Genomic DNA, 24,971 nt, shown 5'->3' with positions numbered 1-24,971 from the left:
TTGGATTCCTCAACCGACTCCGGTGCTTCGACATTGCAGTCAATACCTGTATCGGCTTTGGGAGGAAGGCTCTCCTCTTTGGGTGCATCGGTGTTGTCGAGACAAACCCCATTTTGAGAAGGTTTGCCATCAACAACATCATCTCCGCCATCTACGTTTGATGCAGCTCGGCATCCATTGTTCTTGCCTTGCTTCTCTTGAGCTGCAGCTTCAGCATGATCATCTGAACCAGATACAGTGTCTTCCTGGATGTCATGATGCTCAGGTCTGATTTCAATGCATCCAGTCGCTACAATCACAGAGCAAAATCTATTGGAAATTATGCTAAAACACGCACAGATATGCACACACATGCACGCACACAGACAAGCAGAAAAGGATCAGTACCTGCAGACTCGTTTTGGCCTGATATTGGTTTCTGCAACATGTCTACCCCTGGGAACACGATCATGCTCATATACTTCATTTCTTGCCTCTTTGAATCTTCAAGGGGAAGAAAGCCAAATACTTTCGTCCATGTCTCGTTAAGTTCAGATATGGCGGGTATTACCAGTTTCTCGACACCAAGAGTGGAAAGAATCTGATAAGATATTATACATGACAATACCCAAAAAAACATATATCAGGAGCTGAACAACAAGAGAAGCAGACAAAAAATTTGCACACAAGAATACAAAATGATAGATGGCAAAGTGAGTTTATTTTATGAAAACACTGGCAGATATATTGATAGCAGTAGAAATTTGAGGAAGAAAACAGCAATATATCCCAGCCATTTTCAAAAGAATTACAACATGTTATATATCCCAGAATTTGTATTATAAACTAACCGCTGTCGACATTTATGGATATTTACCTACAAAAAGGAAATATCGGGGGAACTTTGGATATTTTAACTGCAGCGTATAATACATGATATGAGATAAAGCTCAAAGCATACCGTTTCAACTGCAGTTAAAAGCCGGCCGCACATCCCTTGACGCCGATACATGAATCGAGTTCCAACAAAAGGCATCTCTGCTAACTGTTTCCCATGGATTCTGTTTTTCAGCAATCACATACAGGTTTTTGTCAGTAGACAAATACTAGTTAAGGATCTAAAAACAGGTTCCAAAAAAAAAAAACTAAGTCTGAGAATTGAAAGAAAATACGAAGATACATCCGAGGAATCCCAAAGAGAGAAAAATTTATGTGCAGTTATCACTGACATGAACATTAAAAGAAACAATTCCATTTTATAAATATAATCATTTACCTCCATTATCCTTACCATAGCTGCTTCTCAAAAAAATATTAAGATGAATATAACATCAGATTGACTAATTTCAGGAATCCATGACAATTGGTGAAAGACGTTAAACAATAAAAGAAAAATCTATGCAAGAAACTGCAGATGAAAGAAATCAGATTAATCATTTATCACTGAAAACTGCAATTTCATCAAGTAAGATTCACATTTGCTTTGCTGGAAGAATCTTAGATAACATATATTTTTCACAAGGCTAACTCCTTCATGAATTGGTCAGCCAATATTAGACTTACTTCTTCACGAGGTACATATAAAGCACTGTCTAATAAAAACACAGATAAGGTAAAGAAAACATGTAAGTCCATACAGATTATAGTAGCAAATCAAAATGACTGACCTTATTGATGCTGCCGAGACAAGATCATCACCCTTCTCTAGAACGATTGTATAAAATCCATCATAATTCAACCGTCTAATATTGGACCTATGGAAAATAGGATACAGATTGAAGAATAAAATATCCAGTTTTATCTAAAATCAAATTAAAATAGTGCAGAGCCTGCTTTCATAATTAACTGGAACAGCAAAAGACTGGATACTAGCATATATACAAAAGAAAGTTCAACATGTCCTAATAGATGCCAATAGACAAACTCTTTACAGCACAGGCAAGAGGCTAAAATTGTTCTCTAAAACTATGGACTTCAATGTATACTCTTGTAGGTAACACTTTCATGCTTAACTTAGCTAATAAAACTCTGACCCTTCGGTGAAACAATATATCATAAAGCAATGAAATTTTGATTAGCCCCTTCTTTGTGTGTCTTTTTCTTTTTCAATGGTAAGCTCCTTTTGTTTTAATGGCTAAAAGGTGAAGATTATATAGTTCATGCAGAAACTGAAGCAATCTCATGAAGTGGATATCCATCAAATATTCAAATGTATATCAAATTACCATCTATTGAAACATATATTGACAAGTAAAGACCTAAGTGAGTAGAAGATATCATAGAAGCAGCAGTGAGCAGGAAAGCTTACCCGCAGCTGTAGACAACATTATGAATCATATTGGTTCCACTTCGCTCATCTATGATAGGCTCAAAACATTCATCCATAACAGAGAAAGCAACAGCCAACTTGGAATTGCTTTCTATCTTTAAGGAATTACCAAAAAGCGATGTGTCATCACTAATAACACGATGCTGAAGAATGGTATAGGAAAATTCTTCTCCCATTTCATGTCTAACACCAAGAAGATCCTGTAACCGATCCATGATCTGTAGATGAACAATGCTAGATATATCAGTGCCAAACTAATAAATGTCTTATAAATAATAATGTTTCACTGTCTGCTGAGGGCCTCAATTTCACTGGGAAATTTGGAACTGGAGCAATTCAAGCAGCAAAACAAATATATGATGTGAGGTGTAAGTAAGTGTCCTGAGTGAGTTTTTACAAATGAAACCTTGAAGTGAAGGAAATTGTATTTTGAGCTCCTGCGGGGAAGTCCATAAAACCAAAAGGCCTATGCATTTTAAAGCACATAAATGCTTGATAGTGTATAAATGGCATCAACCTAGAGATAGGATAGGACCGATAAAAGGGTCTGTTAAGTCACGAGGTGACAAACGGTGGTAAACGAATATTGTTTTTCAAAAAGTCCAATTTAAGTCACTAGATGCACATGCCAGAAGAGGAATGCATAATGTTGTTACTTACAAACATAAAAATCTAAAAAGTTAGGAAAAAACAACCGTCAATTTCACAGTCTAGTAAAGACCTCTTAGACAGCTAACTACTCCATTTGTTATTCACATTCGATGCATCCTATTTTTGTTTCAAGATGAAGGCAATTCAAGGACCGAAATTCATATCTGGTCAATAGGTTCTTGACTTCCTAGAACAATGTAAGTTTAAACAATAAATGTTATCATGTCACTAAAAATCCTGGCACATAAAAAGACAAGTGAAAAGGTAACCGAATATCTTAGTATCCTTTTGGTGTGTTACACATACTAATTACTGAAATTATCTCCAACACTCATGCATTAAATATAAGTATATCTCAGCATATACCAGAGGTACACTGCTTTATAAGCAGCAATATCATAGGTGGAGTAAATATTCTCTGAATCGATATCACAAGGTAAATATTCTCTGGATGCCGAAAGTAATTGAATTGTGAAAGCAAGCAGTAAGTACCATTAAGCATTGTTTCCCACAAAAGGAATTATTTTCATCATGAAAATCTTCAGCTATTGTCTCGTTGGTGCAATGCAAGTGAACTGCAGAGAGTTAGAAGTCATGAATAATCAGTTCAGAAGTAACTATTACATAAGCTATGAACAAGGAAATGACAAGTTCAGGGACCATTTGGCAACATGAAGGCGTGTATTAAGCTTACATTTTTCCTCGCATAGACGGCATGCCAACAATTCAGACGATAAATTGTGTTCATCGTCACTGGTTGAGGTACTTTCACATGCAGTCCCACAAAACTTGCATGAACAGAAAACACAGTACCAATCTCCAGAAGGAATCTGCAGAAATTGAACTTATGAGAGCAGGACCACTAAAATTCAGGAAAAAGTAACGGGTCATACTAAATAGTAAACCCATTTCAAAGTTTAGGCTGGAGTAAATTAAATTACAATAAATATCACAGCCAATTTCATCATTTCAACACAAATGAATGATACAATACGTAGCATGTTCGGAAGAAATGTACATTATATAACAATCATTTGGTGTTTATGATTACAAGGGAATACTAGGATAGTAACAAACTCCAGAATGTTGAGAATGATATTTGTAAGAACATGTACAAAATCAAGTTTGGTTGTCCGTGTAGATATTGCAAATCGCATTTAATAGGTGATGGCAAAGAACAAAGATGTAGAAAAAAACAAAAGCTGAGAAGAGGGGTCATGCATTCATACTTCAATACGCAAACAGCTGTTATGGAAAGTCGATGGACAACCATCGCAACAGATCAAGTCACCACCGTCGCCACACACATTACACGTGTCATCATTTGGATCATCCCCTTCCACATCCACACAAACAAATTCAATCTTATCAGTTTCCACATGTTTTTCCCAGGAATCTACTAAGCACTGGAGCAGAGAATTCCCTGAATCCAAATATATATTCCGAAATGATTTTCCAGGTGTCTTTTCAGCATGAGACTCAAAGCCCTGTATTGTATGAGTTATATTACAGCAATCACAACAGATTCCGTCCTTCGTGATCTTCCCCTCAAGTAGCATCCGTTTACTCCTTCCTCTCTTATACTCCACCTTTCCACCAAGAGGTACAGTTCCCAAATCAATCATCCACGCAAGCAAAGTGCGTTTTCCTTCATATAACTCATAATCAGATCCATTCCTAGGTTTACGAGCCAACAAAGTCCGTCTTGATTTAACCTTCCCATCTGATGATCTACTTTTAGATGATGACTCCTTCTTAGTAGCTCTTTTGATAGTCCTTCCTGTGGCATTCTTCTTTTTACCTTTCTTTTTGCCTTGCTCAGTGACTCTGAACAGCATCCTAAGTGTCTCCTCTGGGATAGGAGTAAATGCTAAAACATCATTATCATCCGCGTCTCCCTTATCAATCTTCTCCTTAAGCTTCCTATAAGCCAATGTCACCGACCAGTGAGTTCTTCCATCCCGGTCAACATAGACAGCATCCTGGTACTCTTTGGTTAGTCTCTGCCTGTATTCAACAGACCATCCAGCCTTCTTAAGCATAGCAACTATTTGATCCCTAATTAATTGCTTCCGTTCCCTTAAACCCATTTCCTTACCTTCAGTGTGTTTTTTTGCCTGTTTGTTCTTTTTCTGCTGCACAACACCATCCGTCAAATCACTTGTGCCAACCTTTATTCTCTTTGACTGAACCCTATCTCCAGATCCGTTACGTTCTCTACCTCTCTTGACATTTTTATTCTTGATTGCCAACCCTACATCCTCATTCGCTGCCTTTAGCGACCTTTCCCCCTTTTGCGCAATGCTTGGCCTTCCTCGACCTCTACCACCCCCATTACTTCTAGTATCAACCTTCTTCTGTTGCAAATGTTTCTTATCCAATGAGAAAGCCACACATTCACTATCTACTTTCCGAGGCCTCCCGCGCCTAGCCCTCTTCAGATTACCTGAAGGCGAAACACCATTTATAACTTTCTCTTTGGGGGGCCTCCCCCGCCTCTTCTTCTGATTACTCGACAAGGAAACCTCACATTTAATTTCTGTTTTGGGAGGTCTACCCCGCCTACCCTTCTTTTTACCCTTTTTCTTTGAAACAGTCGCCTTTTTTTTACCCACAGACTCCATCACCGGCACTTGCGGTTCGTCCTTGTCGTCCATATTCACTATTTCCATCTTAATCACTTGTTTTTCACCATCACTCATGGCAACCGTTCTTGACCTCAAAACCCTACCAGTTTTAGGCAGACCATCAGCCCCCTCATTCCCCTTATGATTCGTATTATTCTTCTCAGCCCTTTTTCTTTTCCTCTCAACCGGTGGTTCCTTGTTCAGATCAATCAACTCATCTTCAACTTCTCCGCTCCCTTCTCCCACCTCAATCGACATTTTTTACTATTTCCTGCCCGCGGAAAAACACAAACAGTAACGTAAACCCAAGGGAGAAGAAATACGAAACGCACACCCCAAAAAAAAAAAAAAAAACAAAGCACTCCAATCATCACACAATTCGACCAAACAGGTACAACTAAAACACCGAAATCATGAAAAATAAAGATAATCTTACCAATGGAGCAGAGGAAATATGCGCAGAAAAATGTAACGGAGGCGATGCGTACAGATTAGCTGTATCTATATGCTGTAGCTTCTGCAGAGAGAGAGAGAGGGGCAGACAGGGTTTAGTATTTTTTTAAAGTGTAATGGGGGATTTTAGGGACAGCGATTTACATTTATTGTTGCAATTCTTTTAAATTTATACCTTTGTGGGGGGTGAAACTGTAATTTTGCCTCCTACGACAATACTGAAATTTTCCCTCCATTATTGTTATTTTCCTCATTAAAAATATTTTTGAATTTCAGAAGCATCGTTGACTTGTTTGGACTCTGCCATTTCATCCGATTTGGAGCTCCTTACATTTAAGTAAATATTTTTTGGATTAACAAAAATAAACCCATGTCTCAGTGTGTCATGTTTCACAAAAAATAAACTTCATTTGTTCGTAACCTAAGAAAGAGACTTGTCAAAATTGATATGTAAAATATATATATATTTTTTGTAAATATATAGTATAAATTGAGATTTAAAATATAAGGGAGCGATTTCTAGAAAAATAAATACTAATAGTGTAATTTAATTATGAACGAACTAAAGCAGTAACAAAATTTAAACATAGGAAGTAATGCTATGAAAATAATATAGAGAGATGCTCATTTCCTGAAAAAGATTAGTTATTCTCTGTTTTTTGTTAGTGTTGTTCGTTATTTCGATTTCTTTTTCTTGCATCTTATTGTCACCTTATTTCTGTAAAGTGTTGCAATACAATTATCCTATGTCAGGATAAAATTGTTACTATAATTTTAAACGCATTAATTTGATCATTCATTGACTCTGTGATCTGATAAATGTGACATGATAATTTCTTACATTTCTTTACTGCCTATTAGTATGGTTGGTTATAAGTTGATAAGGATATAATAGGACAAACTAACGTATTTAATAGTTTTGTCACAATTCTATTAGTGTGATCAAACATAGTAATATGGTATTCCATATGGATTCAATTTATGCATGATAGTTGCATGTCACCGCGTATAACTTCTAATTTTTACAAGGGAGTTGTGGGGCCCTTTGGCGCTATTATTATATTACATGATTTTATCTGATTAAAAAATTATAACAAATATTTCATTATCATATAGTATAAGAGTAGATGCATTATCCATTTTTATTTACACGTTGATGGCATGATGAAAAGATGTTATTAAATCACGTGTATATGACGTTGTCACGTCGTCAATATTAGTAAATAAAAATATTCAAATTTGTGTGTAAAATCATATCTCAGATACTTCTAAGATTGGAAGGGTGCAATTTTGTTTTGTTGGATGTGAATAATTCTTTGAAACATCTATAGCATGGCCCTTTCTTTTTGAGGGGCTTCTATAGCATGGCCCTTGAAAATGCATCCAAGTATAGACTTTTATAGAAAAATATCTAATTATTTAGAATAATATACTTTTGTCCCTAAAAAAAGGGCTAAGAGCACTCCCAGCAGAAATCCCAAAATTATGCTTCTATATTCTTTCCTAAAGCTTCCCTATTTAATTTTAGGATCTCGATTTTATAAATGCATACACCAAATCTCCTATTTTCTACATAAAAACAATAATTATGTGTGGGCCCTACTAATTATAAACTTAAAATAAATTTAGGGTGGGTGTAAATTTAAGATTGAATTTAGGTAGGTGTAAAATTTTTTGTGGGCCCCATCTAATTTAGGGGATCTGCTGGATGCATTTTTTATCTTATTTTCAATTGTTTTAGCCTAAATTTAGAGTTAGTGATGCATTTAGGTGATCTGCTGAGAGTGCTCTAAGTATCAAATACATCTAACATAGAGGCCTTTATCACGTTTAGCACCCTATGGTCGAGGTCGGTTCAACTAAACCCCCGAAGTCCTTAATTTCGTGCAATTAGCCCCTCCGACTTAATGGCCGTTTAACACCGTTAGGGCAGAGGGTTTAATTGCACCAAATTAAGAATTTCGGGGGTTTAGTTGAAGCCAAGTCGAGTATAGGGTGCTATACGTGATACGGGTATCTTCCCGTCGACCGCGGTGGTGGCGAACTTTTTTCTCGGAAAGGTCATCCCGGCCTTGGGCACCAGCGTCCCTGTCCACGTGTTGCACCGCAATATCGCCATTCGGTTGATGATATATATTTAGGCCAATTGAGACCAATCAAAAATGCGAGAAGAGAGAGAGGTAGGTGGAAGATGGTGTGGTGGAGGAGGTGGAAGGCGGGGGAGTTGAGGAGGTAGGCCCAACGGCAACAACAGACGGAATGGAAAGAAGGGAGGGTGTAGTGAGGGACTCTAGAGAGGCATTCTTGGACAAGGTCATCGGGGAGGCTCGAAATGGTGGTGTCGGCGCCGCCGATTGTGGTGGTGGAGAGGGCGGAGGGATGGTGGGGCTGTTGGGGGTGGGGGAAGCAGGATTTCATCAGACGTGAGAAATGTCGGGAGGTGCACGCGCGAGTCAGAGCTCAATGCTGCGGCAGCGGTGGCGGTGGAGACGTGTTTCGAGCGAGTTTCCGGCGAGCTTGGCAAAGAAGAAGGTGTGGGTCCCACCAACGAAATAAAAAAAATTAAAATAGTTAACGGTGTTAAACGGCTGTTAAGTTGGAGGGGCTAATTGCACGAAAGTAAGGACTTCGGGGGTTTAGTTGAACCGACCTCGACCATAGGGTGCTAGACGTGATAATGACCTCTATGTTAGTGGCGTATTTGATACTTAACCTAAAAAAGAATAATAGTACAACTATATTTTTTAGTGCAGGCTTTACTTTATGCGAGTTCTCGTCCTTTTCTCATTTTCGGAGTTCCTGTTTTTTCAATTATTATTATTATTATTATTATTATTATTATTATTATTATTATTATTATATCGAATATATTTTTTAATAAGACAATATATATGTCTTATTTTTTTCATTTGAGTCCTCTTTCAACAAAAAAAGTTATAGCATTCACGTTTCAAATAATTCATATATTTGCCATATATTTGTAAATGTATGTTGCAATAATTGGTTGTATTCGTGCATTGATTTTGTAATATGATAAATCATAAATATGACAAAATCCCTCACATAAAGTTCAACCTGCAATGGACTTGGCTCATTATGCATTCTTTTTAATTGAATGACAATAGTGCATTAAATATAATATTATCGAATAATTATTTCAAATCTACTTTTGCATGCGCCGTGTGCTGCATGACTATCAATATTAACTTCTATAATGGTTGACGTTTGAGATCGTATTGTATACAAATTCTCACAAGTCACAACGTGACTAAAACAAATGTTCTAAAACTAGAATATTTATAGAATAATTTTTTATGCTTTTTAGGAGGAAAAGTTTATTATGTGTCAGCGTGTGATCCATGTAATCGACTTTAGGTAATGAGGTAAAAGTTTAAAATTTCTAGTTATTGCTATCAGAGAATTCGTGTACACTAGAAAAATGAAAAAAAAAATTGCATTAACTGTAAAATAATTGTAAATCAAATATAAAATTATAGAACATTAATGAACTTGCATTATACATAGGCCTACTTATATCAACACTCTATTTCCTAGTCCAAACTATTTCTCACTTTCTCTGTTTTTTCTTTTGTTTCATATAGACAAGCCCAAATCTATATATAATATAAAACACCAGTTTTCTTCCCGCCAATTTAATGGCATTTTTGCAATTATAATATCAATTAAGAATAAAAGTTTAGAAATTAAAAGAGAGTGGGGTGAGAGGAGAGAGAAAAGTAGAAATCTGAGATAAGTTACGCTTAATCTACTACCACTTTTTCCCACATTTTCTCTCTCCTCATTTTCTTATACATTCACCCATTTTTTACTCAATTCCAAATTTTTCTCTCTTCTAACCTATTTTTCATATTTAGATGATTTTCTAAAAATCTTTAAATTTAATTTATGAAAATATATTCGACATGTATCTTAAATTAAAGATCATGACAAGATTTTTAATTTGATATAAAAATCATTAAATGTGAATTTGAAATAAATCAATTATTATAATTTAAAATTTTAAAGTGATTATATTTCTCTCTCCTCTTTCTTTTTCTATATTCTTTCATTTTTTCCCCTCTCTCCTTGTTCACTCCACGTTATTATATTATCTATATATTAATCTCTCTACACAAAATTTATCATGTTCTCTTCTTTTTTGATAAAAAGAACAAATAAAACATCAAATTTATTCGTTGGATTACTTTATCAAACATAACATAAAAATATGTAAATAAAAACTTTTAATTAAAAAATATGATGCACTATTATCAACAAACGTTGAGACGATATTATAAAAATATGTATTAATTTTAATTTTATAGAAAATAATAATCAAATATCAAAGAACTATCTCAAATTTGAGATAGAGTAGATAATATTTTGAACTATATAAATTTTAAAGTTTTTTAAAAAAATACCAAAATTTGTTAAGTTTGTGTTATGTATAATCTTTTAATATACAAGGTTTGTGTTATATTCTCCTTTCTTTGAACTTATTTGAACCATTTTATTTTACTCTCTTTCTTTCTTCAGATATTTATAATATTAGAAAAATAGAAAAATATCATTATAATATTTTTTTCTAAGATTTGACATAAAGTATATACATCTTTATATAATACTATAAAAGATGAGTTATTTTATTTTGTTTTCGTTTGTTGGTGAAAAAATAATTAAATATCTTTTTTTTCTTGCAAAAAAACTTACATGATTGTTTGATTATAATTATTTTAATTTAATGCAATTAAGGAGAAGGAAATTTCAATATGAATTTGTAAAAAAATAGTTATTTATCTTAAAATTAGAATTTAAAATGTAATATAGATTTATTTAATAATATGTACAAATTATTTATTTGTTTGTATAAACATATTTGTTGTTATATTTTGTTTTTATATTATTCGTATTTTTTCTATTTTTGCAATTATTTTTGGGCTATTTAAATATGAACTTTTAATAATAATGCAGTTCGTACTTTTAAGAGCCCAAAATTATTATATGACGTCTATTAATATTGTTATTGATAGTTTTAGTGTTATTTGCTCAAAATGAGATTCACCTAAATTATATGCTTTATAATCAGTAAATTTAATTATTATACAATACTCATCAAATTTAATACTTATACTCCTACTCATTAAGTTGATAAATAATCAAATACTAATATGTAAATTAACAGAATTTTTTTGTTATTAATTAATTTAACTCATAAATAATACTCCCTTCGTCCCACTCCAATAGGCTCACTTCTTTTGGGCACGGAGATTAAGAAACTTACTTTTCAGGAGTAAGTGACGTGGTTTACACCAATTAAATACATTTTCTTTACTGAAAATGAAAAATGAGCCTATTGGAGTGAAACGTCTCAAAAAGGAAAACAAACTTATTAGAGTGGGACGGAGGGAGTAATATATTTATATATATTAAAATTTTAAAAATAAATAAATATATCGTGGCGCGTGCATCGCACGGGAGGATGTACTAGCTTAAGTTAAACAGGAAAAGCCAACTCTTTCTCTCCCTGTCTCTCTTTCTTAGCCCATCACAAAATCTTTGGAATTAAATTAAATAAAAATAAAAGGTTAATTGTTGCTAAAACGATGAAATTTGGTCCAATTCTAGTTTGCCACATAAATTTTAAAATTTGAAGTAAAATACATGAAGTTTCAATTTTTATTTTTTTTTTATTTGACAATCAACATCTTTTTATTTTACCAAGTCAGCTTCAATTTTGACCGAATTTGATCTCATGGAAAAATGAAAAAAAATAAAAACTTCATGTATGTTACTTTAAATTTTAAAAATCGTATGACAAACTAAAATTGAACCGAAAAAAAAAAAAAAAAAAAAACTAAAACTGAACCAAACTTCATGATTTTAACGATAATTTACCTAATATAGTTTCTAAAACTGCGTAAAATGGGCTCACAATAATTCTAAGCCCATTAAGTAAGTTGGAAAATTGTCTCCCATTTTATTCATTCCGTAGAGTTTCTTATATGGCATTTCTTCTTCCCCAATAAGTTAGTGTTAGAAGACTATTTTTAAATGGCGACTTTCGTCCGATCCAAATTAATTTAAATTGCAACAAAATATTTTATTTTTCTATCGTTCACATATAAATCTACAATCTATATAATTCCTATTTTCATCCCCGACACCAATTCAACCTTCTTTTTTTCATTTCTCTTTCCATTTTACGCTATTTTTGCTATTTTTAACCGTATGTATAATAAATTATTTTATATTTGCACGTTACGTCAAATACATATTCAGAAGTAGGAATATCAATTCAAAGCAAAATTTATGAACTAACTTGAATAGATTGATAATCCGAAAATGTTAGAGTTGAAATTTTTTAATCCGATAAATTTCAGCCCAAATAACTTGTAACTAAATAATTCGACAATCCGATAAGATTGGCTCGAAAATAATCTGAGCCTTATAGAGTTGACACAAAAGCAATGTGTTCGCTTGCTTATATTCTAATTTTCTCCTTATTTGATTTTTTAACTTCAATACATTGCTTCGAAAGTTATACTCACCATTTCACCTCTGTGTTTTTAATCTAATCCTTAACATATAAATTTAGATGTAAACATTAGAAAATGATAATTATTTGAGAAAAATGTGTGTGCACCTTATACCTATAAAAGTTGCATATTAGTTACTGTAAGTCAATATTGAAATATCAATTATTTATTGTTCTATTTGTTTGTTAGAAATATAAAATGTCAAGAGTAATGTATTAATTAGTTATTTTTTTATAAATTTTTTCGAACTCGGTTAGCTCGATAAATTAGCCCGAAATTCGAAAATTTAGAGTCAGAGCTCAATTTTTTTAAACTTGTATAGCCCGCAACCTATATAGCCCAAAATCTAATAAGCTGATAAGTTCATAAATAATTCCCAAAATATAAAAGATAAACATAAATAACAAACGACACAGGATATATGTGGTTCGATCATAAATAATCTACATCCACGGGCGTTACTCGAGTTTTTCACTATATTCCCGGTAGCAAGTACATTTTACATGGTGAGAGTGAAAGAGAGTCCCCCCTTCATTCTATGTGCAAGAGCCCTATTTATAGATTAATACTAACTGGGCCTAACCCTAAAGCCCACGAAACAGTGTGACAAAGCCCAAATCATTGACAAAGTTGGCATCTGGCATAGCTGGATGTCAAAGCTGGCCCTCGGCGTAGCTGGAAGTCAAAGCTGGCTTTGGGCGTAGCTGGACTTTGTCCCAGGAGCGCCCCCAAAGGTGGGATTTCCATGGTGTACACCGCTGATGCATATTTTACTCCTCATCATAAGCATGAGGTATAAATTCGATTAGAGGGTATCAGGTATACCGGCTCTCACCCAACTTGATACTTGCGTGGATATCGAGTACCTGATACCCTCTCAATTCATAATGTTGGTCGGGTGTGGGTATTTAGTAGCATAAAAAGGCGGGTATCGGGTACTCGCATTAGGTTTGCGAGTACCCGCAAACCTGATTATTTATTTACTTTTGTTTAACTTTTATGATTATATAGTGTTTTCATAATTAAAAATGTGGCATCCTCATTTTGCTGGTAGGGGTACCTGCAATTTGCAGGTAGAAATACTCTCAATCTGCATGGATTCAAATAAATGCGAGTAATGCAGATACACGAATACCCTCCATTGTGGATATTCAGATATCTGCATAGGCAATGCGGGAGAGTGAGACCCGCAATTTGAGAGATTTTACGGGTTGGATATCCGCAATTTGCGAGTTACACCCCTACTAATAAGTTTGGCTAAAAAATTCGATGAAATTGCCCGATTGGCATTCCTATTCAAAAATAGTACTGCTAGTGAAAATGGGTTTGAATATGAGATGATATGATGCAACAACAAGAGTGATGAAAAGTTGGTGAATTAATTTATTCCCCTTAATATATCCATTAGATAAGAGACTGCACGCACGTATATTAATTTACATATTAGACGGAAGGTGGTGATAGCATATTGGGATTTGTTTGATGATGAACATTGTCCGACACCGACACAGGCAATTCCTCATGAGACGACGACGCTTTGGTTAGTTTGTTGTCTAAATCAGCAGACGACCTCTCTCTGCTCTTACCCCAAACCACCGAGTAAAGCCCAACCACTATGATGCCCGCTCCAATCAAGCTGCAAATTCTTATAATATTAGTCAACTTTGTTTGAGAGAGAGAGAGATCAGAGAGAGAGAGATGATCGACCTTCCAAGATGAAGCTGCTCGGCGAGAACAACGGCTCCGAGGACGGCGGTGATGATCATGCTGAGAGGGCTGAAGGCAGTCACAAAAACGGGCCCTCGCGCCTTATTCACCACACTCTGCATGTAGTATGCGATTCCTGAGCACACAATCCCAGAATACGCAGCAGCAAGAAGCCTAGAATCAAAGCCGATAGCCCAGGCGCTCTTGCGGCGTTCCATTATGACAGCCGCAATTCCACCCTCCACCACTCCCATCACGCACACCAGCGATGCCAACGACAACTCTGCCGGATACTCCTCCAGCGTCTTCTTCTGCACGATGAAGAAGGCAGACCATCCCACGATACACGACAGCAGCATTATAGTGCCGCTCACCCAGTGCTGCTCGCTGCCCGCCGCCGCCTTCTGCTGCCCGCCGCCGTGAGAGTACCACAGGATGTCCACGATCGGCCCCTTGTATAGAGTCATCACCATTGCTCCCATCACTGTTATTAATGTGCCTATCACCTTTGCTAAACTCTGCACTTTTTTCAGGTTCACCCTCTCCAACCTGCATAATCACAATATTGTTTCCTCAACTTGACTTATTATGAAAAATCAGGACTTCGCTATGAAAAATGATGAATTTAAAAAATTGAATTTTCGTTAGCTATAAGATTCGAATCTTTCACAAGAATTTATTCAACAAGGTGATGAATTCACTTTACATATTTATGATCTAAAGACTATACGTAAGTGGTTCATATTTTATAGGGTATGCAATATTGGATTTATATGAACCCTCCTCTCCAGTGACGTAGCAGAGGGGTCCAGTGGGGGCACTGGGCCCCACTGGAGTATATATATATATATATATATATATATATATAATGTATTTCTTTATTTAGTATTTAAATGAAAATTCGTTTTATTTTTTAAAACAAAATTCTCATAATATTATATGATGTAACTTTGTTGTTATTTTATAAGTATTTTCTTTATTTCTTTATCTAATAGGTGAGTTTGATTTTAAAAATTTTATAGGGAAATTTTTTATATTAGACTCAAACAATTAAAATTTGAGTTTAAATGTAGAATTCTTTGTAAACATACTTGTAATTTACTTTTTATATTGGATTCTCTATGATATTTTTATGTAATAGCTTATTTATTTAGCTTTTTCACACATTCAATTTTTATTATTATGTGAATTATTAAAATATTAGTTATTAATAGAATTTAACTAGAATTTCTAACTCATGTTAATTGTTAATTAGCTCAGACCATGTACATGCAAGTGAATTATATTTTATTTATTTTTGTTAGATAATTTTATTTGTAATATCTTATTATTGAATATTTTTTGTGAATATTAATTAATACGTGTTGGGCAAATGAATAAAGTTATTACTACATATTTATAACTTTAAACATATATGTAAGTCATTAGGATGTGTGATAGTCATATATAAATATTTCAAAAATTTGTTATAAATTTTAATTTATATATATATATATATATATATATATATATATACTCCCTTCGTATTCAAATAAGTGTTATATGACATAAAATTATACTCACCAAGGAAAAATATAATTTTACATGCTTTAAGATGAAGTATAGAAAAAATGACATGAGTAAAATTGAAAGTTTAGCTTACTTTTACTATTAAATTTTTACAATATGACATTTAAAAAAGAACAAGAAAAATTCCGTAATATGACACTTATTTAAAAACGAAAGAAATATATTAAAATTATTATAAATTGGCCCCCACTAAGGTGAAATCCTGTCTACGTCACTACTCCTCTCTATGTAAATACTTTTAGACATATGTGCGGCTTAATTTATTTGTTTTATTATTTGTGAATTTGAAGAGAATAAATATTACCTGAAAGCGACAGCCATAATGAAGGTGATGGCGGGCAAAACGTTGACGGTGGCCGATGCAAATGTTGCAGATGTATACTGCATTCCCAGGTAGTACAAGTTTTGGTCCAGCACTGGCCTATTAATTAATCATAAATTATTATTTATTAATTACAATTGCTCCAAGATCGAGTTATTGGAAAATCAAATATGAAAAAATATATATAAAGCGATACAAACTCATTTTTAATAAACTATGAACTATGAATATATGATCATAAATATGTGAAATATACTGAATTCGTTGTAAGAAAATAAATTCAAAAAGAAAAGGAAATTTTCGGCCTTATGAGGTTCGAACCTAAAATCACGAATTCATTTAGTAAAATGATTAATTTTTTTATTTTAACCGATCATAGATGAGGATTCATTCCACAAAAATGTTGTGCAAATTTGCATGTACATTTCAGCATATATAGAGAAAGAGATAGAGAAATATACGGGGAGAAGTTTAAATTAGAATTCTTATTTAAAATGAGAACGGACAATCATTTTTAATATTCGATCATGATATCTATTGTAGATGTATCATCTTGAGTTCAGTGGGAGTGATTTTTTTTTTCCCCGAATGCATTAAATTTAACAGTGAATATATTAATTTCATGGAAAATGCATTATTCTCGCATTCTCATGAAAAATATAATTCTCACGATAATCATACCCCCCCAACACACACACACACACACACACACACACATATATATATATATATATATATGCGTGGTTAGGTTCAAGTGAGAACCACATTTTTTGTGAGAACTGAGAATCAAGAAACAAATGTACATAAATATACATGAATAAGAGAGAGTCAGCTCGTGAATAGTTAAATATAACATATATATAACGTTCGATCTTCTCTTGTTCATATATTTAGAGAGAGAGAGAGAGAGAGAGTGGTAGCAAATAATCATAGTATGGTTTGAGTAACTCATTTTATGAGAAAACAATCTTATGTGAATATAACAAGAAGCTGCATGCGAAATCATAGTACTAGTTTAAGGACATTACTCTAGGAAAGCAAGCAACATTATCTTGAGAAATATGGATTTTGTCATCCTAGGCCTTATTTTCCTGTAAAAAAACACAGAGAAAACTGTTAAGAGAGATTAAGTTATGAAGTAAACATATGCATGTATATGTATGAGCAAATTAAGAGCTTACTTTTCAAGAAAATATGCGAAGGGGCAGAAAACGAGAGAAGCAACAACATGCCGATAAACCACCAAAATCCAATGACTAAATCCTCGCTTCAACGAAACAAGGCTAATTATGTACATTCCTGCATACCCAAATTGAAGACCTATCATAGCCAAATATGGCTTCATTTTGTTAAAAGATTCACTCATATTCACCATTTTTGTCCTTGTTTATTTTCTTTTTCTTTCTAGTATGGAATAACAAAATCAAGGCTTTGTGGCCTTTTATATACACAAAAGCTGAAGAATAAAAGAATATGAAAGTGAAACCTATGTGTGTGTAAATGTTTATTGAATATGACACCTAAGAATGTCACTAACTTTTTTGATCCTCTTTAAGATTCCTTATCCACCAACTCAATATACCGCACCATATCTCTTGAAACAAGAATCTTTTGCTATAAGCTCAACCAAAAAAAAAAAAAAAACAATTACAAAAATATATAATTCTAATGGAAAATGAAGAAGCCCATTTATAATTACGACTTTAATTAATTATCAATGTTTAGTGCTCTCTGATTGAAATAATGTGTGGATGATGAGTGGACACTTTTACGGTCTTTTGATTATTTAAATTGTTAATTGATCATTCATTATCAGTATTATATATACATTAATAAGTGTGGGGGGTGTTTTGTTTCATTAATTATTTGCGTACGCAACTTATTTCCAATTATTGGAGCGAACGGACTTGAAGAAATTGAGTTAAATTACTTAATTTATTTTGAAACCACTTTTATCTTACAATAATTATTCATAAAGGCATGCATATATAGAATGAGATTCAGTGTACCACACTTTATGTCCCACTTTGTGTCCCACTTTTAATTTTATTTATTTTCTTATATATTTTTTCTTCAATTTCAACTTTATATGCTTTAGTTTAATTTTGTGATTATTAACTAGGGTTTATTCCATCAATTTAGGGTATATAATTATTTTTTATCATTTAATTTCACTTTTATTAGTTAATAATAGGTTGATAAATTCAAAGTCATGGTATATGCTTTTTAAAAATTTTAATTTTTTAAAATAAAAATTAAATATAATTCATAGTATCATAATAAATTTTATTTTTATAAAAAATATTTTTAAAATAATAGATATAAAAATGGGACACAGTGGCACACATAAAATTGTGGGACACTGAATCTCATCCCATGCATATATGGCCAAGTCCTGGTCTCAAAGATGGCTTTTTTTCAATTTGATATCTTGATTTGATCGCCATGTCTCAATTTATGAGAGATCTTACGATATTATTGGTCAAGATCTTATTATGCTATTTCTTTTGCGAAATAATATCTCTTTTTCTATTTATTTATTGTAACTACGTACATATATTATAGGCTCAATTAGCCATTCTTATATAAGAAAAGAAAAAAATGTCCACCAAAAAAAAAATTTGGAAAAAGCAACATTTTTTAATGTAAATGTACAATTATACTCTTAATAATGTTACATAGTTTTTTCGCAAAAGTGTGTAGTGATGTAAAAGTGTGTAACTGCGAAAAAGTGTGTAACAGTGTAGAAGCGAAAAAGTGTGTTATAGTGTATTTTATACTTTTACACACTAAAAAGGTATTTTAGTAAAAAATGCTAGAGTATTATTTTCATATTTTTATTTATATGGCTAGAATTTCCTATGACTAAAAGATTTTGGTTACAATAGAGTGTTGCCTCTATATTATATTTACGTATGTACGTCTTTGTGTTGTTGGACTAATAAAATAAAATATTCAAATTAATCGTATTTAGTACAACACAATTTGATCGTCTTTTTTCCTTTTAAGTTAATTACGCCAATGCGATGATATACATAAACTTATATATGTACGTATAAGTTTGATATATATATGGCCCTCTTCTGAAAAGTAGGGGATTGATTAAATTTTCTTTTTTGCCCATCTTTTTGTTGCATGGAGGAAGACTAATTTATCTCTATATGCTTTACGGTCTTTAATTTTTTGAAAAGGGATTTCGAAAAAAAAAAGTGATATATATAGTTCAATTAATAATTCACGAACCAAAATATTTAAAAGGGAAATAGAATTGTGTGACCCGGCCCCTCGATAATATATATTGTTGCATAATAGCTTGATATATAATTATGTAATATAGATAATGTATAGCATATATTTTTTTAATTGTTTATTTTTTGAAACGGAAGATACAAACTTATATTAAGACAAATCATTAACAATGTCCCTATGCCAGCTAGGGAAATCCCGAGTCCAACAAACGGACTCCAAACAATCACTCGAGAATTGAGCTAATCTATGTGCCGCCATATTGGCCTCTCTATACACATGATCATTAACGCAAAAAAGAAAGTTCTCCCTGGCAACGTGGAGTATCTCAAGAAGGCACCTAGCGCGCGTCTTCCTCTTCATTCACCATTGCTCATGCTGCAAGGATCGAATCAGTAAAGATACTAACAGGAACAATCTTGCTCGATACACACCATGATACCATATTATTGTTTGCTTTATTTATAAATCCACGTACGTTAATATTTATTGTTTTATTTGTTTTATTCATTATTCTATTTGCTTTACTTTTTTTGTCATCGTTTTCGTCCATGCATGCATATCATGCTTCATGCATATATAATTTCATTCTTGGGTTTAAAGCATGATGAGCATCTACCTAACGCAATAGAGGTTAAAAAGAATATATTAAATCCATGTTCATCACAAACTTTAAATTAATTAATTAATTTAGTTCCACTTTTTATATTCTGATTCCGACCTTAGATTTATTTATGTAAAGACGCCACTGTTATGGACTGTAGTTTCATGTAATACCGTTTTCATATAGTTTCATATATACTGGGCATACTGGACAGAGGAATAATATTGGTCCAATTAATTAACACTCAGAATCTCGTCATTAATATAATAAAATCATAAGCAACGTAATTAACCATCAAAGTATGGTTGACTTGTCAAAAGTTCATTTACTTCATCACTTTCGGGTTATCCTAAGATCTAGTTAGAACGTTACCTCTCATAAAAAATGAGAATAATGAATAATACAATATAAATCTATGAATAAATTATTTGTAATAAATGAATAGTGTATTCAATTATTATGGTGAAATTTTCACACCGTCTAAGATTTGAACCTAGGTAAAATTTTCGCCCCTCTAAATAAATATCAATCATGAGATTTGGGTGGATTGGGTGGCGGAAAAAGAAGCCGAGTTGGATTAATATGCCAGACAAAAACAAGCAGCTTTTAAAAAAACTATGAAACGGGTCCTCAAATCCACAACGGAAGGAAAAAACCTCACCGCGCAGCGGAACAGAAAGGAGGTGTTGACAGTAGTATTACTAGAAGTTCTTCTCTAGAAATCAGAGATTCATCAAGAAAATCGGGAATGGAAGTTGTGAAAAAGCGGCATAAATTAGCTCGTGCTTTTGGAAAACAGCCGTGCGACTTTGTCGTTGAACCGAGTGACAACTCTAACAAAAAAGCAATGACAAATGTGGCAAAGAAAAATTGGGCCGACATAATAGACGAGGAGGAGGGTACCTCGTCGGACATTAATTAATGCCTTACCACGAACCAGAACACTCGATCGAATCTTTTGCGGGGTCTTGGCATGGCTTTTTTCAAGCTCCCGGTGCGCTGGGACTTGGGCCATGTCGAGCTCGGGCTGGTGTGTCGGGGCTCTCCTGTTTCCGACGGTTTTTGCCTTTTGCTCCGGTGGTCGTTTCCGGCGTCTTGTCGGTGGGATCTCTTGGTCTTTTGTCTCTCCGAGGTTCTTGTTTATGTTGTTGTCATCGAGAATAATTTGGAATGGGGGTGATAGTTAGTCCGAAGATCCTATCTCGAATTGGTCTTGTTCATGACGTTTCTTTGGCTCGTTCGTTAGCGTTTTTTTTGGGTGATGACCATGCCGAAGCTCGGATTTCGCTATCGACTTGTTTCTTGTTTTTGTTCCCCTTTCCAAGCACTATTTTTCCTTCGTTTCATGAAGGATTTAACGAGACCTGACTTTTGTTAGCTTCTCTGTTTTCCTGGGTTTTCTTTGTATTTCTTTTTTACTTTTTAGCTCTTTAATAAAATCGCATTTTAATAAATTAAGTGTAATATTGATAATTTAATTTATAGCATACATCGTATGTTAACGTTTGACCATCACGCGTGAGATTTATTTTTATGAGTGTCTTTGCTAGAGCTTATATTAAGATATTACATTTATAATAATTCTCATGTTTTTGAAATATATATGACATGTATTTAGAGGTGGTCTTGGGTACAATCGGATTGACCCGCACTCGGACCCTGATCTGCATATCCTGATCTGAACTCGTATCCTGACTCAACTCATGCAAATGACATTATTTGATTATACAAATGACATTGTCTGTAATTGACACTATTCTGTTATACAAATAACATTGTCTATAAATGACAATATACCATTGTAAATGACACTATTCAAAAATATAAATGACACTTCATGCAATTTCACTATAAGATTGTAAATGACACTATAACATTTTAAATTGTTACAATGTCATTTATATAACCGAATAGTATCAATTATAAGCAGTGTCACTTGTATAACCGAATAGTGTCATTTATACGATTTGAGTCAGAATGCAGGTAAGGATCATGATGCGGGTTAAAATTTGAGTGTGGAACAACTCGATTGTACAGTACACCCGATTGTTTGCAAGTTTTTGTGTACTAATAATTTAATTAACGTAAAAAAGTTGATACCAAATGTAGATTTGCAGCACTTGGGAGACAAATCATGAAGGATCCAACATACACAAAGCATATCGGATTGGACTTCGGTGGTTTCGTTGTAAGATCCCAACTTTGAGGTTTGGTGGATTCCCACCTCACAATTAAGCCCCACTTTGATGAAATTATCACGTTAGTTTCGCTAATTCAGCTATTATATATACTCATCTATAACATTATTCTTTGATTAAGCATACTAAATATTTGGAGTATTAAAATTCAGATCATTAAACAGGTCTTGATTAAGCATGCAGATCAAAATCAGTGAAACGAATACAGATTATTAAACAGGGCCTTAAACTGTCAAACAATTTAACATAGAACTTCGCCAATAAAATTATCTTATATATATTGGATAACGATCCCTAGTTTATGCTAGTAAACAAATGTGCCTAATTAATGATTATGTGGTGACGGCATATTGGTTACCGATTTTTAAATTTTTACGTGTTAAACACAAGCGCATAAATTATAATTAATGCGCACATATATCATACATGTGTATCAACATAAGTTGCCATGTAATAGTATCAATATTCGTTGAGTCAGTCGGAGGCTCATCCATAGAGAGGATCACTTATAAATCAATGTCCTGCATTGGAAAGGCTCGTCCAACTGACTCTTATCCATTAATTTTAATTTTTACATTTTTCATTTAATTATATTAATATAAATTACATTAATTTAATTTAATTTAAATGACATCAATTTAAATAATGCATTTTCTTAAATTAAAATTAAACTAATTAAGAAAATTGGAAATTAAAATAATTAAATAAATAAATAGATCATTTTAAGGAAAGTTCAAACTAATGTTAAAAGCCCATTATTTAATTCTATGAATTATTTTAAAAGTCTATTGGACGGATGAGTCGAGCTCCCACATACCTGCATCGGTCGACTCATCCGACAAACCGACTCGAGTTGGCCAAATGAGTCGATCGATGTGAGTGCTCCAATAGAATTCACAATTGACACTCTGTATGGCTGTATCTGTATGCAGTGTTTAATTAATCATGTATTCATGTCCATACATAAAAAGAAAGAGTTTGAAATATAATCAAATTAATGAGTCAATGTGCTGACACTGCGACACTGATTTTTATCCACACCAATTTCTCTTGATGAGTCATGCAGGATGACCTCAAGATTCTCATATTTATATATTCAACTTTTAAGATTCGATTTTATGTTTTTTTACTTCTTGGGGCTCTACTAATTATGAAGTTTAATTCAATGTTTATTTGGATAATAATTAGCCTTAGTATTTTGACCAATGATAACATCTTCGCTTTCAATTCGTTTATAGTATAAGACAAATTTGATAAACTTGATAATTTTTCTTAATTCGATATTTATTTTTTGTTATAGGGAATTTCGGTATTGACAATTTGACATAGGCATCGAATTAGTTTTCAAAATAATTATGTAGGATATTAATTCTGAAGGTTTGCGCTTATTATTGATTGCATATTGACATACTTGTAGATGCAAATTTAAAATTATTGATTAGATATTTGGTTAAGCAAAAGTAAATATATACTACTATATTTTTTTATTTTTATTTTCATTTGAACTGTGCTTTTCCTTTTGTCCGCTTATAGATTGATTAATCTTTCGTCAAAGTAATTAAGGCAATTTGAAATCTATCAGGAGGAAAAAACGCGTATGGTAAACCTACGCGGAAGTCTCTCGGCCGCCGCCTAGGCGGCCCTTCCGCGGGCAGTTTTGGCCGGCCGGCTGGTCTTCTCCGGCCGCCGTTATGACGACCTTCACGCCCTCCGACTTTCCACCTTTACACACCAACGTAAAAGTTCAACCTAGGGTTTCCCCCCAGCCTCCGCTTCCGACGTCTTCTTGCTTTCTTGCGGATTCCTCTTCCGGCGACGAGTTGCCTATTGACTTTAATTTCTCCCGTGATTGCTCCTTGTTTCCGGAAGTTCCCGTGTCTGATATTGTCTTGGCGGCAAATAGGGCTTCATCCGTGGGCCTGGCAGCGCAACTAGGGCGCGTTGATTGTTCGGCCTCGGTCCCAGCGGCTTCTGCACCCGTGGTGGGGACTAGGGTTACGAACGTGCTCCCTCCCCATGGGTCTGTCGCAGCAAGTCTTCATGCCTCAACACCGGTTTTGGAATCAAGGGTTCCCAAAGCTGGTTCGATTGTGATGGTTTCTGGTACAGATCAACGTTTTGACAGCAGCATGGCGATACTTTCTTCGTCAGCGGGTAAGTTGCCGTTCGCGGACTCCGTTCCGGGGCAGCCGGAGCAGCAGCGGTTGCTTTTGGAGTTAGGCCGGGGCGAAGAAGAACGACGTCTGTCAGGTACTCCTCCCGTGAAGTCGTTTGCCGAGTCTCTTAAGCAATCTTCGGGACGTCCCGCAGATGTCCCGGCTCATGATTTTGCGGTGCTGAAACCCACAATGGTGGACAACAGGCCGTGCCTATCTATTTCATCGGCTTTCCGTCAACGGCAAATCAAATCCTTTCAGCATGCCATTCATGGGAGGGTTTTTCTTCGCAAAGGCGATTCACCGAGATATGCGGCAGATCTTTTTACTGAGCTCTCTATCCTCTGGAAAACGTCGTCTCCTTGGCAGGTTATTCCTCTAGGCAAAGGATATTTCACTTTGAAGTTCTCGTCTCCTGAGGATTATGCTTTGGCTTTCGAGAAATCTGCTTAGCGTCTTCGTGTGGGGATTCTTTTCCTTCAGGCATGGACTCCCAATTTTAATCCGAACAAGATAGTTTCTTCTACTGCTCAGGTTTGGATCCGTATCTATAATCTCCCGCATGAGTTTTGGCATCCTGAAGTTCTCTCTGGT

The 24,971-nt window shown here is 34.1% G+C and overlaps 1 protein-coding gene across 1 annotated transcript; it reads right to left on the bottom strand.

Moving 5' to 3' along the window:
- Window positions 1-13,936: 13,936 nt before the first annotated feature.
- On the bottom strand, window positions 13,937-17,599 carry LOC131011999 (WAT1-related protein At1g21890-like). Its single transcript, XM_057939905.1, has 5 exons — window positions 17,355-17,599; window positions 17,202-17,264; window positions 16,156-16,272; window positions 14,283-14,831; window positions 13,937-14,211 (listed from the first exon to the last, which is right to left on the bottom strand). The coding sequence occupies exons 1-5, from the start codon at window positions 17,546-17,548 to the stop codon at window positions 14,019-14,021; spliced, it is 1,116 nt and encodes a 371-aa protein (XP_057795888.1). The 5' UTR covers window positions 17,549-17,599; the 3' UTR covers window positions 13,937-14,018.
- Between the last annotated feature and the right edge of the window lie 7,372 nt (window positions 17,600-24,971).

This window comes from Salvia miltiorrhiza, chromosome 2 (genome assembly GCF_028751815.1).
Source record: "Salvia miltiorrhiza cultivar Shanhuang (shh) chromosome 2, IMPLAD_Smil_shh, whole genome shotgun sequence".
Classification (NCBI taxonomy): Eukaryota; Viridiplantae; Streptophyta; class Magnoliopsida; order Lamiales; family Lamiaceae; genus Salvia; species Salvia miltiorrhiza.
The sequence above is the reverse complement of the archived record's forward strand: the minus strand, read 5'-3'. Positions and strand labels throughout refer to the sequence as shown.

What these genes read in the sequence shown, in the direction of transcription:
- LOC131011999 (XM_057939905.1), bottom strand. Translation starts at nt 17,548, where the DNA reads ATGGTGAATATGAGTGAATCTTTTAACAAAATGAAGCCATATTTGGCT. An exon ending in TTCGCATATTTTCTTGAAAA is followed by an intron (nt 17,265 to 17,354) that starts GTAAGCTCTTAA and finishes GTTTTTTTACAG; the next exon opens with GAAAATAAGGCCTAGGATGA. An exon ending in GAGCAGCTTCATCTTGGAAG is followed by an intron (nt 14,212 to 14,282) that starts GTCGATCATCTC and finishes AAGAATTTGCAG; the next exon opens with CTTGATTGGAGCGGGCATCA.